Here is an 18,937-nt window from a genome sequence, read left to right on the forward strand (position 1 = left end):
TTATGACCCATTTTCGTACCTTGTCACAGTGATAATGAATATGAAAGTCGCTAGACCTCATGCTATTGTCACTGTGACAAGGTACAAAAATGGGTCATAAATGAGACGCTTTTCACATAGAGTATCGTACATTGACCCTCAACCGTTATACCAATATTTTACATCGGTTTTCATCGATCAAGGGAAGCACTTTTTCCTTGAATACCTATTTGCCCTTTGGGCTACACAATTCCTTGATCCACTTCATTAATTATAAGTGTCCCAATGACATCCCTACATTTATGTATTAAAAACCAAACTAAACCAGAATTTTCTATCAATTAAGTACCTAGGTACTTCAAATACCGAATCCACAATGATTAGGTAAACATTGTACAATTATATCGTATTGTACACACTTTACATATAATTATATTGGTAAGTAGAAATAAGATTAGGTACGTTGCTGAGATTAGCTACATTATTCCAAAGTCAAACACCAAATTACTCATGGTGTCATGTTCATATTATAGAATTTAGTATTTAAATGAAATATATATATTCCTTTTAAATAGATCAGACTTATAGTACGCAGAATTAAGATACCGTTCGGTTACTTTCGGTATATAATAGAAAGTAACAAAACTGTTTGGTTACTGACAAAGTCTCGTTCTGAGAAAAATTAACCCTACTCATAACAAGCTTCGTTATTCTTTATAATACCTATTACTAAATTTCGCAGTATAACTCAGTGTTGCGCATCTGGTTAATATTAAACGATTAACGATTTCATATTGCACATCCTCGACGCTCTTGCGTTTATATGGTGTATAAATCCTTCTGCTCCAACAAAACTGAGCGATCAACCCTCGTCGGGGTTCAAAACTTGGAACTCTTTTACCTACGCTCTCCATTGCAATGACAAAAGTTTGGCTTGTAGCATTTGCGTTTCTCGAGTGTAGCTTCAGTTCGAGGTTCAAAAGTTTAAAGTCTTTTGTTTGTTTATAAGGGCATTGATTAGTTTGATTCTTGCCTTCACTGCCTTGTAGCGGAGATATTCCTCCTCGCGGCCTTTCTTGTCGTCGCGCTGGACCTTCCTACTGTTTTGGAGTTCGAAGCTTACTTCGTATTCTTTTATGCTCCTTCGCAATACCTAAAAGACAAGGTATAAAAGGTTCATATCAATTTATGCATGGTAAGTGTAAGGCCTGAGTGGACGCTCGAGTTGGGCGTGCAGCGGGGCAGGGCGTGCGGCGTGCATGTTAAACAAATGCAAGCGTATAGGAGCGGCCTTAGTGCACGCTGCACGCCCCGCCGAACGCTCCGCTTCGAGCGTCCACTCAGGTCTTATACTTACACATTTCTGCAGTTTCGCTTCGCCAAGAGCTCTGGCCAAGTCTTCGAGGCCGAGGCAGTGCAGGCCCTCGTTGGACGGTGTGGCTTCCTCGCTGGTGGTGCCAGACTTGGCGGACGAGGTGGAGGAGGGCGGCTCTTCGCCGTCGCGAGTGGGTGGCGACTGGAGAGGCGTTTCTGTTGTTTCCTGTAAATAGTCAAAAGGTACCTGTTTATGTAATACAATCAGGTTTGTACAAGCTTTAAATTTAAGTTGCAATGCCCATCTGTCACGAGTATAACAATTTATGTAAAATGTCTTCAAAACTTTCAAACCAAATGTTGACCATTTCTTGGAATCGGATTCAAATTAATTTTGACATAATGATCGGTGACAATGCAATATTAAGATGACATCGAGCTGATTTGATGATGGAAGGTGAAAATCGCCTAGAAAAATAGGAACTAGATGACAAAACAAAAGCCTGTTAAAAAAAATACACAAAAGCTTGTAGGTACCTACTAAAAGCTTTTTACCACGGCAATCATGATTCTAAGCCGACTATATCACGGGCAGAAGCCATAAATAGGTATGTACTATAAAATTGGCTCACATGTGAAGAGTCGGAAGGTTTCTCTTGGCTGTCGCTGGAGCTGTCCACGCTGGTGTTGAACAGCATCGCCTCATGCTCGTGTATTGTCGCCAACTCCCCGTTTGTTCCACATACCTGTGAAATAAAAGAGGTTCTGTTGTAATTAAATATTAATCTGTCAGCTCCCACGGCTCATATATGAGCCAGAACGCTTATGGTGACGTCATATCGTGGGATTCAACAGGTTAAGAGAAAGCCAACGTACGGACCTAGCAGATAACAGGGGTTAGCCAAGAGGCAATCATTTATAGAAAATGTGAATGGAAATTTACGTATTAAAGGCGCACGCCGTATTACCTAATACCTACGTCTAGAGGAAGCCAACGCTTTCTTAATCTTGACTGTTCTATATTTCTCAGACAGGTCTCGCGCTTGCTGCACACATGAATTGTCGGTCGCTAGTAGTCCTTCCTCATGAAGGGTTCATACCCTTGGCGCTAATGAGACGGTCTCGTGTTAACCTTTTGTTAATCTCTAATGTGTTCTTATATGACCGAAAAGTAGCTGGGATTTGCCATATGTTATAGGCGTTCTAAAATTAAAGCGCTTACCTTGTGATAAATTGGACAAGTTGCCTTTAGTCGCGGCTGGACAAGCGAGAAATGTGCACGTGCTAATTAGCACCCGCACACCGAAAGAGAAAGAGACGAGCTTATGTTTAACAACGAGGGTGACAAAGATGGATGCAATGTGAAAATTAATCAAAAATAACAGATTTCTTCGCAGGCACAGAAATAAATATGGAAGTGAAATTTGTAGTAGTATTAATATTAATGTATGACTATGCTTTCAGGTAGGTAGGTTTTTTAGACATAAGCATGCGTTTATTTGATAACCGCACGAGACAATTTTGTACACCTGCATAGTGGGTAAAACATAGAGATCAAATGTATAAATTAATGTATCTACCATCTTTCATGTTACCTATGTTTAACAAAATAAATGAAACTGAAACTGAAGTATTTTTTGTGCTCCTCAAGTATGCGTATAACCTATCCATGGTTATATAATATAATTGGGATTTGTCATATTAGTGTGACTCACCGCGTCAGGCCTAGAGGAGGCCAGCGACCGCTTGACGGCCCTATACCTCTCGTAGAGGTGCCTGGCGGCGCCGCGCTCGGCGGAGTGCGCCGGCGGGCGGCCGCGCGCCGCCTCGAGTCGCAGCAGTGCTCGCTGCACGCACGACTTCTCGGCCGCCAACTGTGCGCTCGACCATGAACCCTCGGCGCTAGTGAGACGTCCTGCTGCTTGGCGACAACCTTCTAACCACTGGAAGAAAGGATATTTTGTTTTTAAATAAAAACTCGCTACAATATGGTGTCAGCCAATCATCAAGTAGGTAGGTAGAATAAAAGAGATATAGATGGTCAAGCAAATCTTGTCAGTAGAAAAAGGCGCGAAATTCAAATTTTCTATGGGACGATATCCCATCGCGCCTACAGTTTTAAAATTTGCCGCCTTTTGTCTACTGACAAGATCTGCTTGACCAAGTATAAATGATGAATACTTCTAAATAAAGATATGAATGTTTCCAGAGACATTTACTGATACGGACTCGATAGCTGCCTTGCAGAGAAGTTACAAAATTAAAATTTATAGTTTGTGACCAAATAATAAAGTTACGCTCCTCGCCGCAATCGTTGTACGAATATTCATTGGTAAGTTTTTTCCATCTGCAGCAGAGGTAGGATGAATATCAGAGCATACATAATTAGGCCGAGGAGTGAATGGCAAAACGAAAAATTACACAAAAACTTCCAAAGGTGTGAAATATCTCACCTCCTCAATATCTCTCACAACCTCAGTCATAGTTTTCTCACTCTTCAGCGCCTCATCCAGCTTATCATCTCTCTCTTTCTGCTGCTTAGCGGCCTGTAGCTTGAGCGCGTACTCGACAGGGTCCGCTTTGATGCACCGCTTCTCCGCCTGGAGCCGCCGCAGCGTCTCGTACATGCGCGTGAGTTGCACGTCGGTGATGCGCTCGCCTGGTGTGATGGCGTAGCCGTGCTTTGCTTCGTATTCGGCCTCGTGCTTCGTTATGTTCTTTTTGAGCACGCTGATCTGAAATTTTAAGGCTCAACGTGAATTATTGATATTTTCATGACTTATGAGTGTTAGTTTTCGCCTCATTTCCATTTTCACCCTCTTAGGGGTAAAATTTTTCAGTTGGTAGGTATCTATATAAATAACGGAACTGTTTAACACAATTATTTAAATAAATAAATAAATATTATAGGACATTTATACACAAATTGACTACGCCCACGGTAAGCTCAAGAAAGCTTGTGTTGTGGGTACTCAGACAACGATGCAAGTATATAATATACAAATACTTAAATACATAGAAAACAACCATGACTCAGGAACAAATATCTGTGCTCATCACACAAATAAATGCCCTTACCGGGATTTGAACCCAGGACCGCGGCTTCACAGGCAGGGTCACTACCTACTAGACCAGACCGGTCGTCAAATAATATAAACGTCTGACTGAAAAGGAAAACGGAGGAAAGCCTCCAGTGGCCTTGGTATCTGTTTCAATACATCATTGGACAATTTTCAACTTCGATATAACCTGTGATCTTCAAGTAAAATTTGCAAACAGTATGCCAATGGTAGCTTCGCTCAGATGGGCTAGTATACAGTTATTAGCAATAGGTAAGTAGTGCGTTCAAGCGATATGAACAAAAAGCCTGTTTGGTTTGCCGCCACTGCCGCCATACCTTCTTGTTGATCTTGTCAAGGCGGCGGTCGGGCGCCGGCTGGTCGCGGCGCGAGTGCGGCGCCACGCTGCGCTCGTCCCGACGCATGCGCTCGGCTGCCGCGGCGTTCTCCGCGGCCGACGCGCCGAGTGCGCCCGCATCTAGTGTCTCTGGCTCCTCGCATACTAGAACGTGGTACCAACCATTTACCAATATTGTTTTTATATTGTTTATTTTATACTTTTATATTTTAGTGACATCAAATATATTGGGGAAGGATTAAGGTGATATAAAAATGGAAAAGATAACGGAGATTATCTAAGATAGTTTTACGATTTATCTTATTCTTTTTATTAATTCGCGCGATATATTTCGAAGAGCCTAATAAGTAGGTTACATTTTCAAGCACCAATGGTGAAAGAAAGAAAGAAGATATCTTTCTTAGCAAAATAACATAACATTAACTTTCATTTCATTTCATTTATTTATTTCTTTAACAATAATACATTGTGTTAGAAAACTTATGAACTAAAACTAAAACTAAACTAAAACTTAAAACTAACTAAAAATGATTACCTACATCCTACATAAAATTAAGAGTGGCGCGTAATGGCTTGGTGCCACAGTATGAGCCACTATAGTCTCATGGCACACTCCGAGATGCTGATTTTTAGTGACGCCCCGTAGATGAACTAGATGGCACTCGGTAACTGCTAAATGCTAGTGCTGAGAACCAGTTCCCAGTATTCGCGCGTCGCACGTTAAATAGACCGTAAAATTAATTAAATGTTAGTATGAATCATGACAGTGACTGTACTTAGTAGATCCTCTAGTACATTAGGAATTTAAATAAAACGGATTATACATACGTTGTGGTTTCTGCAACAGGGTGTAGTCGAAGTGCGGCGGGGTGGCGGTCCGCACGTCTTCGAGCTCGTTCTCTTTGGGTTGCTTGTGCTGGCGGGCGGGCGCGCGCCGCCGCTTGCCGCCGAACTGCGGGCGCCGAGCGCGCGATAACCGCTCGGCGCGGCGCTCCGACTAAACACAAGTAGGTACTCGATCAATACAGAGAATAGAGTCAGGCCACGATATGGGACGAGTATGCATATTCACAGCCAAATTGGTGGAAACTTAGCGTGGTACCGAGTATTATTGCTGAGTGTTATCCTTTTCTGGAACCCCTCGCAGCACTGTTACTTACCTACTAATTTACCTAGATTTAAGCCTATTTTAGTGTTGTTGTGTATGTGTGTTTCGAATAAATTATCATTCATATTATGAGGTTTATTTGTTTTTGACGAATATTTGTACTCTGGCTTACTTTATGATTAACATCCCTATGAACGTTAATAATCGCTCTTAATTGGTTTATAAATATTTCATATGGTATGAATCTGTAATCGTTTCTTCATTGTTAGTAAGTAAGTAAATTATAAACTGAAATAGATGTCATATATTAAAGATTTTTTTAAATTATTATTTAGGTATATATTAGAGATGCCCCGAATAGTGGTTTCGGCCGAATACCAAATACCGAATATTCGGCCCCTCTCTCGGCCGAATACCGAATATTCGGCATGACATGCGAACATTTTGAGTCACAATCATTATGAAAACTGATCGCTAACAAAGCTCAACGTTAGATGACGTTAGCTAAGATATATTTTTGTTCAACAGCATTAATGAATAGAGTCAAACAAAACAGACTCATGATAAAAATATTTTTTTTAATCATCAAATACTCAAAAAAGAGTCTTCGCATTTAACAACTTTGCAAGAACACATTCTAAATATAGGTACCTACATAGTTTTTGGTTATTTTTATTGTGCAATTTTTCTTTTTAAGTAGGTGCAACAGATATTCGGTATTCGGCCGAATAGTAGGCAACATTCAGCCGAGTACCGAATATTCGACAAAGTGGCCGAATAGGCCGAATGCCGAATAGCTGCCGAATATTCGTGGCATCTCTAGTATATATAGTAGTGTGACTACTTAAAAACACAAATCAAAATATTTAATAAAATAATTTGATTTGTTCACAAAGTTGTGTAAGTAGGTAAATATTATTAAAACTAACCTCAAGGCGATTATGGTCGTGTAGTGGTGGCGGAGGTGGCGGTGGTGGCGCTCGCTCTTCGCTGTGCGGCCGTCTCTCTTTCCGCTCGTGCGCGCAGCCAGAGTCGCGCCGCTCGCGTCGCTTGCGCGCCTCCCGCTCGCACTCGGGCGCTGCCATCGCGTCCGCGTTCCGCGCTCGCTCCCGCTCGCAGCACTGCGCACGCCACCCGGGGCCAGTTATAACAACGGGCCGCTCGCTCGAGCACTCGCTTTCGTGCCCGTAACCCTACCAGTTGTTACAATGTATTGGTGTAATGTGCGCAAATGTGAATCTCGAGGTGGGTTAAAGCTGATATTTACGGCTTTAAATAGGATTCAGATTTGTGAATGAACAGGTGTTTATATGCTTGGGATTTGGTGTTATTATAATTAGGTACTATTAAGGTAATATACATAATTATACGTAAGTAGGTATATGTAGGTATCTCTAATATAATTTACTTAGATGCATACGTGTCTAAAGCAACTTGTTCCAAAAAACTACAGTTAATTTGATTATAAAGCGTTTTCATCCAATACGGCTCTCTTACGTACCTACGCATAAAGATTTCAGTTTTGAAACAAATGGTTACAGGAAAAGTGTCGCACTAGGTAAAAAAATAACACAATTAATATCAGGTATATTACTGACTACTTTTTAGCAACTTTTCCCGTACCAATTAAGACAAAAATTGAAGCGAATATAAAGCTATCATTGGTAAATAGAATAGGTTCACTACTTTCTACATATGATGTCACAATGTGAAGCCCCACCACCACCTATGAATTTAAAAGTACCTGCTGAATTTCCAATTGTACCATGTTCGCTTCTCACTTAAAACTTTACTCGAAATAAAATCCCCAATTTCCAAAGGCCGTTATGTGAGGATTCTGAAATTAAACCATGTATGGATCTAGTGCAACTGATATACTATATAAATATCTACTCGTAGATACTAGGCAATTGATACTGTTTGCGACAACTCGAACTGGCTGTTTCTATTGTTTGCCGAAAATTATATTACTAATTGTAACCGATAACAGCAAAATGTACCTATCTACACGTGCCTAGTTTGCCCAACCCATTCTGTCACTACAAGAACGCATCAAATAATAAAAATGGCAACTTCCTAAGAGGCTTTTTTTTTAATTTGCCGTCTTTTTAAAGTCAAACGTGAATAGAGACTATATCAAGAATATTTGCTAAACATCAAAATGAGACTTTACTCTTATTGCACTTCGCGGTGTAGGTTAATAAACAAGTTTTCCAGGGAGGCAAAAATTGTTGAAAATTTATTTAACTTTATTCTTACTTGGCCAAATTATCCATCAATGCAACTATTGATTGAAATGTAAACCCACTACGCTACTGTCATGCTTTCACTAATAAATCTATGCTACTGCCATACATTAATAGTTGCAGCAGGTGCTGAATGAAATTTAAAGAAACCTGTCTAAGCTACAGTAAGATTCTTCAAGGCAAGCGTCGACACACACGGACGAGTACAGAGCATACACTTGTTTTGTAACAAAACAAGACAACATCGTTATCAAAATACCACCCACATTACGGAGTGTATTTGCATCTCAAAATAAAATTGCGAACAAATTTCTAGCTGTACCAATTATATTGTAAGAATTGAATCACCATGTATAGAGCGATTACAAACGTTACAATTTTGGTGTGCCTTGTCGCATTTGCCGAGAAGGATCAACTAACTATTTGAATTTAAATAACGCCATCTATGATCTATGAGTTGTGATGTTATAATAATCTATTTAAGTTTTAGGTTGCAATGTAACGAATAAAGCTGTAAAACCTGACTATACTCAGTATATTTTGGACGGGAATCATTTAAATTAGTTATGATCGTTAGCCAACCAGAGCGGCATGCTGGAAATAAACTTATATACCTTACACCCAGTCGCTCGTCTGGCGTTCCGAATGCCAAATCGGCTTGTCGCGAACAGTAGGTACCTACAATACCTACATGGTAACATTTAGTCTTCGGGAATCATTTGACCAGCGCATGGCTAGCGTGTAACACAAATATTTTTACTCATAATAAACTTCTGGAGCCATTTAAAATGTTCTAAATTTGTGAAAAGCGAGCTCAATATCATATGAATATGTTTATGAGATAGCTTCATGGCTCAAATTGGGCGCACCAAAACAATACTGTCACTTACGAGTAAAAATTATTCAGGTTTACTTACAATGCAGTATCTTGCAGCACCAACTATGGAGTCCAATATCCTGGAAATGTTGTCGCGACTGCGGCTGGCCAGGTCGCTTGGGGCCCCTACGGGCTGAACCCCGTCCAGAAATCCAAAACCAAACGCTTAACTACCGGGTTATTGCTTATCCTTTGATATAAAATAAACGGAAATAAACAAAACGAAACGGCAGGGCGGAAACCCGCGCCGTTTTGACGGAAACTTTACACTTAACTTATATCTTTATAGTCTAAAAGGTTCGAGCAGTCTATTTGATGATGTCACTCCTTTGCACCGACATGTCTCGGTCGCGGCACATATTGGTACGGCACAAACAGTCAATATTATATGTTGTTTTTATAAGATTTACGGCTGCTTCAAGAAATGTGTTGAGACTAGTCTGTAATTTAGCATTGATGGGATAAGCGTGGGTTTGGGAGCTTGTTAGCTCACAACGCTAGTGAATCCTCTCCATGGTTACAAGCGTGGCACTTTCACAGGTGTTTTGAAAAAGAAAAGTTAATGCTGACGATTTTGCTCAATTATCGTCTATCATCTTTGATATTATTGTGATTCTGACACTGACACTGATGACAAAAAAGTAATATCAGAAGAGGCAGAATTTTGATTATTTTTTCTTCCAGGTTGCTGGCAAATTCTGAAACAAAAATAAAGATCTTTTAGCTTCATAGCTTTCATACTACATCGTGTAAGAAACTGTAAGAAAACACACACACACACACACACACACACACAAATAACAGTAATTTTTTTTCCTAATGCCGGGGCCACACTAAGTGCCGTGACGTCAATTTATAAGTTCGAATCGGCTCCTATCATATCATAACAAATGGTCACTTTTTTATTTTGACAGCGTGATAATAACAGTGTCCGTCTTTTTAAATCGCGTGGTGCTAGAGAGTGACAGTTGCTTTATCGCGTGGTTATCAACCAAATATCAACGTTTATCACACGATTCATAGGCCTGCCGATCACGTATAGCTTAGCATAGAGGTATGTACACACAGCTAGAATCCATTAGCGGCTGACGCTATAGGTACGTCTCGGCCGACAGTTTGGTTTAGTTTGATGGATAGCCAATCGCGCATTTATCGACTTTCCATTGATCACTTGAATTAGCCGGCAGGTCCATATATGTATACGTACTTACTTAGAGTTAGACCAAGAAAAGTCTGCAGCGATTTTGATAGCCCACGCAGTGCAAGTGTTATTTATACGTCATAATTTCATAGAAGTTTGACGTTTAAAATGACACGTGTACTGCGTGGGCTATCAAATCCGCTGCAGACTTTTCTTGGTCTGACTCTAGTGCCTTCAAATCTATTCACCAATACCTGGCATTAATAAAATGAACGCAACAAGCGACATCTAACATTGTTGTCTGTATTTCACCAGAATATATAGTGCCACTAAAAGCTACAATTACTTTTAAGTAAGAGAGTTTCCAGAATATAACAAAAAACAAATAAAAAAAATATAATTATATAAAAATTACAATCTTTTTTGTGAAAAAGTAAGCTATCAGGAATTTAGGATGATCTTCGGCTTAACCTAACCTACCAAAATAAAACACAAAACTTGTGTAATTATTTATCTTTTCTATATCAAATAGTATGTTAACGAGTTAGCTCATGTTATTATTCCTCAAATACCAAAGGTTGTGTAAAACTAATTACGTTGTTGAACTTCTAGTTCCGAAAACGCCATAAATCATTAAAAGGTGTCATTCAATACGGTAATTTGCCACCAGCACGCGATCAATATTTCAGATCGGGTCTACGACATGCTAGCCCGCGATTTGTAACGTTATTGTTGAGTATTTGGCAAAATTACGTTGATGAGAGCAATAAACTGAGGGGTTCAAGAATGTAGTTATTTATGTAGCTACTGGCGGAAGAGTTAGGAACTGTGCCCTATCACACATAACTGTGATCGTTAGAAAACCAGTCTGAATTTAAGAATTCATAGCGCTACTGTTTTTCAACATTTTTTTTCTGCTGTTACGGTTGTTATAATATAACAACTCGAAAAATCTTCAAAATGTTCTTTTTTGTACCCTACTAAATATTTGAGCAAGCAGATCTTGCGAGCGCTACACAAAGTATATTTAAAACTGTTTTACTTTATGAATTCATACAAAGCAAAAGGCAGAGAACAAAGATCCGTTGTGACCTAGAAAGCTACGCGCTATGGCCTGAGATATACACTAGGTTACGTTTGAAAGCCTTAACAAAAGCTTGGCTCCGAGTTTGGCGTCTGTTCAAGGCTAAAGCTAGGAAAGTCAAATCAATACCTAACCTAATGAAATTGGCTCGTTTCCTACGACTGCCGTATTCGAACTTCAAGATATTCACAAGTGACGACACGTACTAGATCCATTCTAGATACCTTATAGTTTAGATTTCAACTAGTTCTCTTTTGCAGCGCAATTCGGGCAACCAATGTCACATTTACGATAGATCGTGTTAGATATCTATTAGATGTGAATTAGATCTCTAAGTAATATCTTGTGGAAATCGCTCAAGAGTATCTCCAGAATCGCGGAAATGTCAAATTTGACAGGTTAGATCTTAAACATATCGTTATCGTATCTTGGCGATGTCTAAAAGATATCTAATAGATATCTATTACAAAATCCGAATCGGGCCCCGAGTCCATGGAATATTGTTATGTTAGATCTAAGGTACAGAATGATATTGGTAAAAACTCAGCTAAAGCCATGGCTTTTTACAATTCAGTCTCACAAACAACTGTTGTGTGACTGAATTGTAGAGCATTGTACCTTACCCACCATCAATTATAAGTATCTTAAAGTAGGTAAATGAAACAAAGTTTATCTTGTAGGCCTTCATACAGTGCAATAAAAACAACGCCTCACTCTTTTAAATTGTATTTGCTAATATTTCAGTTTCATGTATAGGTAAGTATGTTTTTTTGAAGTGAAAACTTCTTTAGCGGCGCTGGGCACTTTTTGAGGTGGGGAAAAAATGATAAACTCGAGACAGCGTAAGGCGATCATATGACCGTAAGGGGCGTAAGGCGATCACGTGACCGTAAGCCCCGTAAGGTGGCCACTCATAATTTGGCATTTAAATCAATAAAGAAGAACTCAATGTTATTTGACATTTATGTTGCGGACTCCTTTTCAAGACTCTACCTATGTTCAAATAATTTGACGTTGTCATGGCAGTATGTAAATAAACATGTCAATGAAAAAGTGTGATCTTATTTGAGAATGATAATAATATATAATAAATAGATAGAATACCTCCGCTAAACGTATGTATCGTGTTACCGGGCGTCGATAAGGTAAAATAGTGAGGTGAGTTTTCACTTCTATCGGCACTCTCGGAGTGCAACCGTTGTTGCTTGTTTTTGCTCGCAGTAGACAAAAAATCAATAAACAAATTAGCAAGCCCATTTTAGTTTACAAATGCTTTTGTTTCAAACAATTTACTAAAATAGTTTACCTAACCGTAGGCCCCGCTCCACCAAACAAAAGACTAGACGCTGTTACATAAGCGTAGCAACTGCGTAGTAGCCTTTTGCGTAGCGGCGAGACGTAGCGTAGCGGCCCGAGGAACGTGCTACGAATCACGTACGTAGCACCGGAGTGAAAATTTCGACTAAAAGCCGTATTCAGACTTTAAAAATTAGATGCTGATATCGTACCAAATTACGTGTGTTTTTGTCGCACTTGGCATGAGCGTGAACGCGTGATATCATACTGAAATTACATTTAAAAAATCAGAACCGGGTATTTGCCTCATCACGTATAACCAACCATAAGTAACATTAGGGGCCCGATTCGGATTTTGAAATAGACATCTACTAGATATCTTTTAGACGTCACCAAGATACGATAACGATATGTTTAAGATCTAATCTATCAAATTTGACATTTCTGCGATTCTGGAGATACTCTTGAACGATTTCCACACGATATAACTTAGAGATCCAATTCACATCTAATAGATATCTAGCACTATCTAACGTAAAAGTGACATTGGTTGCCCGAATTGAGCTGCAAAAGAGAACTAGTTGAAATCTAAACTATAACGTATCTAGAATGGATCTAGTACGTGTCGTCTCTTGTGAATATCTTGAAGTTCGAATACGGCAGCAGGACACTCCCTCACTTCGTTTTGCTCAAGTCGGGGCAAAGTTAGCTTAGACTGCCGAGGTCATATATGTAGTTGTTTGGAAAATATTTACGATTTAATATTACTTCTATGACTTTTCAGATATAAAGCTATATTTCAGATAACTAGGTAAGTATGTATGTATATCAAATAATAGGGATGATGACACATGTTGAATTTTATAACAAAATCTAGTAAAATAGATATAGCAAACGAGCAATTTATCACAATAATGTGGATATTAAAATAAAATATTGAAAAATTACAAAATTACAGGACTTGAAAGTTTCAAAATTTAAGTTTTTTTTAACTTCCAAAAACGATAAAAGTAAGGGTACCATTCGATTCCTTACATTTCATCCAAAAAATATTGTATAGCAACTATATACAAGATGGGCGATGTCACGGCCTCTGGCCGTTTTGTATAGGGCGATTCGCGAAGTGCGACTGTCGGACTTTGACTACAATTTCTGACTTTTGTGTTACTTTAATGCAATGGGTCCCATATAGACATTTTATCCTAAAAACAAACCCGATCGATTGATACCATAAAAAAAAATTAGTCATGTAGCCTATTATTGGTTGCAAGAGTAACAATGATCGATTGGAAGTCCATGTTAACGACCTCTCGCTCTTCAACTATCGTTGACCTCGGATAAACGCCATGACCAAGGCTGGCTATACGGACAGGCAAATGCCGATGTTATAACCGTATTTATACTATACTCGCTTCTGCCGCAACTTCATCTGGAATTATTGATAAACACTAACCCTATATCCTTTCCCGGGCCTCAACCTATCTCCATACCAAATTATATCTTAAGGGGCCCACTGATAACAGTCCGCCGGACGATATCGGCCTGTCAGTTGTTCGGAGCTGTCAACTTTTTGTTCTAACTGACAGGCCGATATCGTCCGGCAGACTCTTAATCAGTGGGCTCCTTTAATTGACTCAGCGTTTAAGCCATGAAGCAGTCACAGACAGACAGAGATACTTTCGCATTTATAATTACGTATAATATTAGTAAGGAACTAAGGACGATGTTTAGATGGAAATTTTAAAAATTGTAAGTATACATACCAATTTACCTACTCCGTACCACGCACTTTTGGAGACTGACCATGCTCTTTCGGTATAATTTAACCTTGTTTTGACATTTACATATCTAATCTAATCTAATACCTTTAAACGAGCAATTCTTGTATATTTATTTACCTATTTATTTATTTATATACATATTTCGGGGATCTCGGAAACGGCTCCTCTCTCTTCGATGAAATTTGGTATATGGGGGTTTTCGGGGGCGATAAATCGATCTAGCTAAGTCTTATCTCTGGGATAACGCGCATTTTCGAGTTTTTATATATTTTCCGAGCAAAGCTTGGTCACCCAGATATTTGTAATAATGGCAACTAAGGACTGATAACAGAGAGCTTGGCTGCGTGCGACTGTTTCGTGTTATGTTATATAAGAAGGCAAGCAAATATATAAAATCCTTCCATTCGTTTTAGATTATAACTAAACAACTATCTGCTAGTAAACCAACGCGCAACTTTACTTTAACAATAGCCTGAGTAATTTGTGAAACCTATAGTTTTATTTTTGTTTCAATTTAGAAGTTACTTTGTTATTCGCAAAAAATGATCATACTGGAGTTATTTTTAATATATAATAATAATAATTTCAGCCTATGAACGTCCTACTGCTGGGCACAGGCCTCCTCTCATACGCAAGAGGGCTTGGGCTGTAGGCCCCACGCTAGCCCAATGCGGATTGGGGACTTCACATACACCTTTGAATTTCTTCGCAGATGTATGCAGCCTCACGATGTTTTTCCTTCACCGAAAATCTAGTGGTAAATATCAAATGACATTTCGTACATAAGTTCCGAAAAACTCATTGGTACGAGCCAGGATTTGAACCCGCGACCTCCGGATTGAAAGTCGGATGGCATATCCACTCGGCTACCACCGCTCTTTTTTAAGTTATTTTTAAGTAAATAGTTATTTGTACAACAAGAGATCAAAGTTTGATATTTCTTCGAGTGCTTATTTTGAGTCCCGTGCAAGCGAAAGATTCTATTCTACTAATTTAGAATCTTGAGCGTAGTAAGGGACTCAAAAGCGCACGAGATGTAAATAACTTTGATCTCGTGTAGTTCACAAAACTTTTCACCTCAGCAGTGAGAACATATTAGAGAACCCGAAAAATGTATTCCTTCTTCATCACTTACCTCTATTCACTCATGTTTTCTTAAGATATGCCAACAATTAAATTTTGACCTCAGCATCTCGAACAAGGGTACTTTGCTACTTAAAAACAGTGAGCAAAATCGCATTTTGCTCATTTTGTCTCACTCAGTGAGCAAAATGCGATTTTGCTCACTGTTTTTAAGTAGCAAAGTACCCTTGTTCGAGCTGCTGAGGTGAAAATATAATTTATGTGAACATATCAAAGTGGATTTGTATATGACACCGTAAGATTGTGAACCCGTTAGTTTATAATCTAACGTAGGTTAGGTTAGGTTAGATTATAATCTCCCTACCGTCAGTTTATAATGTAACTAGCGAGATTATAATATGACGAGTGTTTACAATTTTACGGTGACATATATAAGGCGTTTATTTATAGATAGTTTATATTATTATTTTATTTAATGTTCCATGTATATTTGTGTGTCTTAAATAATAAAATCTCCATATTTTTAATAATATTTATATTTATAGGTATATAAATTAATTACGTATTGGGCAATTAACTGCTGACGTTCCAATTTTTAATAGCGTTAGAATTAATTTATCTTAGAATTTATTAACAATCGGTTACAATTTAAAAACTGCAAAAAATTAGTATAGGGTATTCACATACCTATGTAAATATGCATATAAAATTGTATCCGCCTCGGTTTGTCAATTTCTTTGCATCAGCATGGATTTCTAACGCAGTTGTATTGTTAGTTTAATAAAATGTAAGTTTAATATTTAGTCAGGTATAGAAAATGAAAATTCAATGAACCGGTAGTGGCTTGACCCGGTTTCATCGGCGCGGGGCGTGTCTCTTATCATAGTTGCCGAAGCTCACATAACCCTTGGCTTATGTCTGTTAAGATCGATTGTTTTATATCTACTGTATGAATAACACTTTTATCTTAAGAATTAAACATACACCAAACTGACCTTCATGTTTTTTGAGCGATTAAAAAAATATCTTAAGTAAGTTCTTTTTTTTCAAAATCATGGATTAACAGATCTGAACCATCATTGTATACCAACTCAAAAATATTGTAAATAAACAGACTTATTGTATTTATGAAAGTCTCTCGTAATAAATAACAATATGAAATCGCGCAGACTATTTACTCCGGAAGTGAGTGTCGCACAAGAAACGTCCTTGAGTCTCAAGGTTCATTAAATAATAAAACTGGCGCAAAATTTCCTAAAACGAGCTTACCTTTGTCAGTAGTTATATCCGTGGGTAAATATTGCTGATTGATTGTGCGTTTTCTGATTGAAGCACGGTGGCGGGTAAACAAAATGGCGGACGTCCGCGCGCGCGCTCCCGGCTTCACCGACTGAGGGGCTGGGCTCAACGGGCGCAGTGATGCCGGTAAATATTTACATCGATAGGGAAATTAAGTACCTATATTAATCCTCTTCCTTGCTACGTTTTCCTCATTGCAGAGTCGTGACCTTCTATGTAGATACTTTGATTACATGATTCCGGATGGCAGATTTCCAGGCCTTTCGATCTCTTGTGAATTCGGAGGCATAATCATAATCATAATCAAATCATTTATTTGCACATAAAAAGGGTTTTACATAGAGGTGTTATAAAGTTACATGTCCATGGACTTTGATGGATAAAGATATGCTGACAGATATGCGGACTCTTCCTCTTCTTCCTTCTACCAATCCAGTGACCATGTAAGTTTTTCCAGGTTGTCTTCAGTCTTCCTAGATATTATGGAATAATAGGTATCCATAATATCTCTTAGCCCCAGTGACATGGTTTTTACTAGGTTCTTAACTTTTTTGTGTCATAACATACATTTCTCAAGTTACTATGATTCATAGTTGGTTAACGGCGACAGCCTTATTTACGGGGACTATTATATCGTCACCCTAGTTCATAATCGTGTAATTACGCGAAATATTTGGTAGGAATATAGTCCTTTTGTTTACGCACTATGGTACTACATAATTACAACAAATTAAATTAGTACGATAATTAGTAGAATCGCCGTAATTAGTACGATTGTGAACTAGGGTGACGATATGTACCTAACTAAGCGGAATATGGAACTTATAATTATAAAGTTTAACGCATGTCAGTTAGGTGACATTTTAGGGGATGTCATTTATAAAATTGATAAACAAATTAATACTTAAAGTGGGGTTACAAAATATTAAAAAATTTAGATACTTACCTAATTTAGACTTCATGAAAATAATGTCCGAATCTAAATAGGTACATTACAATATTTTCTGTTTTGCCCTAAGGGTGACTGGTAGAGAATGCCTCATGGCATTAAGTTCGCCTTTTGTACAGTTTTTCTTTTGTGCAATAAAGTTTGAATAAATAAATGAAATATGTTGGTACTTATTCTCATATTTATGGTCTAAACTTTAACCGGTTTCGTTAAACGTTTTAGTTATTTATTGTACATGTTAGTTAGCAGTACTTATATTACAATAAATATGAATGTTAGAGGAAACGTCGACGTTATCGATAAAGCACTCGTCCATCACTAGTATGTAAACATGTAGTTGGCGCACGCTTGCCGGCCGGCGAGGCTCGGGCCGTGCCTACAGATCACCGAGTCTTGCCGAGCGCAGAACATTCCGTCATACACTAAATATGTAAATACTAGCCACCGCCCGCGACTTTGTCCGAAGACGAATTTAAAGCTCATTTTCAGCTCTTTAAAGAATTAAAAAAAAAAGTTTTTTTTAGTATGGCAGACAAAATAGACAAATTGTCTTAAAATTTTTAAGGCTAAATCCTTCAATGTTTTAGGCTGTTCGTTGGCTGTCAGCTAGATGTCAGTATGTTAGTAATGCAAGTTTATAATTATATTCATGAGTCTTATATCTTATGGATGCAAAGTCAGCAATATTCACTTTTTTGCACCCCACTGTTCTTCCTAATCGCTTATGGTATAAGTTCGCAACCTTTTAGCATTGTAGTGGTTCTGTCTAATACCTTTGGTCTATACACATTACTACCTACATATAAATTAGCTGTGTGTGCTAATATATAGATAGAATACTCTTTATTGCACACATCAGTAGCAGATACAGCCTTAAGAAAACAGTAAGATGTTGCTAACTGCAAAGTATATATTATCTTTTATCAATGTTATCATACATTTACATATACATATATACTTATACAAAGAGAAATAATATATTCCTTCTAAGGTCCACGCAACAATCCGAATTTAAGACGCTGAAAATAAAACTTGGGTGAACACACCCACTCACTGCTAAAACGGGCACGTTTTGTTAAGCCTCTGTGGAAGATTTTCGTTACTGAGCTTAAAATACAGCTTGGCAGTGGTAAGGAGTTCGATTGGAACTTTAGAATTTGTCATGGTTTTGAACCGGTTTTGACACGACTCTGCATGACAATCGTCTTGGTGATTAGAGCGCATCGCACACAACTTTCACTTAATTTCGCATTCGCCAATCAGCGTGAGCGATGATTAAGGTCGTATCAAAATAAAAATCAAACCTGTAACAAAATGTTAAAACTGAATCGGGCTCTAACTTAGCATTAAAATTTGTTAAACG

At 38.3% G+C, this 18,937-nt stretch overlaps 1 protein-coding gene across 4 annotated transcripts; it reads right to left on the bottom strand.

The window, feature by feature from the left end:
* Positions 1–893: 893 nt before the first annotated feature.
* LOC134650199 (protein FAM13A-like) lies at positions 894–16,749 on the bottom strand. Of its 4 annotated transcripts, none has more exons than XM_063505134.1 (11): positions 16,596–16,749; positions 8,982–9,639; positions 7,563–7,655; positions 6,748–7,011; positions 5,539–5,707; positions 4,691–4,854; positions 3,747–4,028; positions 3,009–3,236; positions 1,926–2,039; positions 1,337–1,519; positions 894–1,132 (listed from the first exon to the last, which is right to left on the bottom strand). In XM_063505134.1, the coding sequence occupies exons 3-11, from the start codon at positions 7,584–7,586 to the stop codon at positions 956–958; spliced, it is 1,605 nt and encodes a 534-aa protein (XP_063361204.1). In that variant the 5' UTR covers positions 7,587–7,655; positions 8,982–9,639; positions 16,596–16,749; the 3' UTR covers positions 894–955. The 4 variants fall into 4 exon arrangements, with proteins under 4 accessions (XP_063361204.1, XP_063361205.1, XP_063361207.1 ...); XM_063505135.1 differs by having other exon boundaries at positions 895–1,132; positions 6,748–6,939; XM_063505137.1 differs by lacking the exon at positions 7,563–7,655 and having other exon boundaries at positions 895–1,132; positions 6,748–6,939.
* Between the last annotated feature and the right edge of the window lie 2,188 nt (positions 16,750–18,937).

Source organism: Cydia amplana, chromosome 8 (genome assembly GCF_948474715.1).
Source record: "Cydia amplana chromosome 8, ilCydAmpl1.1, whole genome shotgun sequence".
In the NCBI taxonomy this organism is placed as follows: domain Eukaryota; kingdom Metazoa; phylum Arthropoda; class Insecta; order Lepidoptera; family Tortricidae; genus Cydia; species Cydia amplana.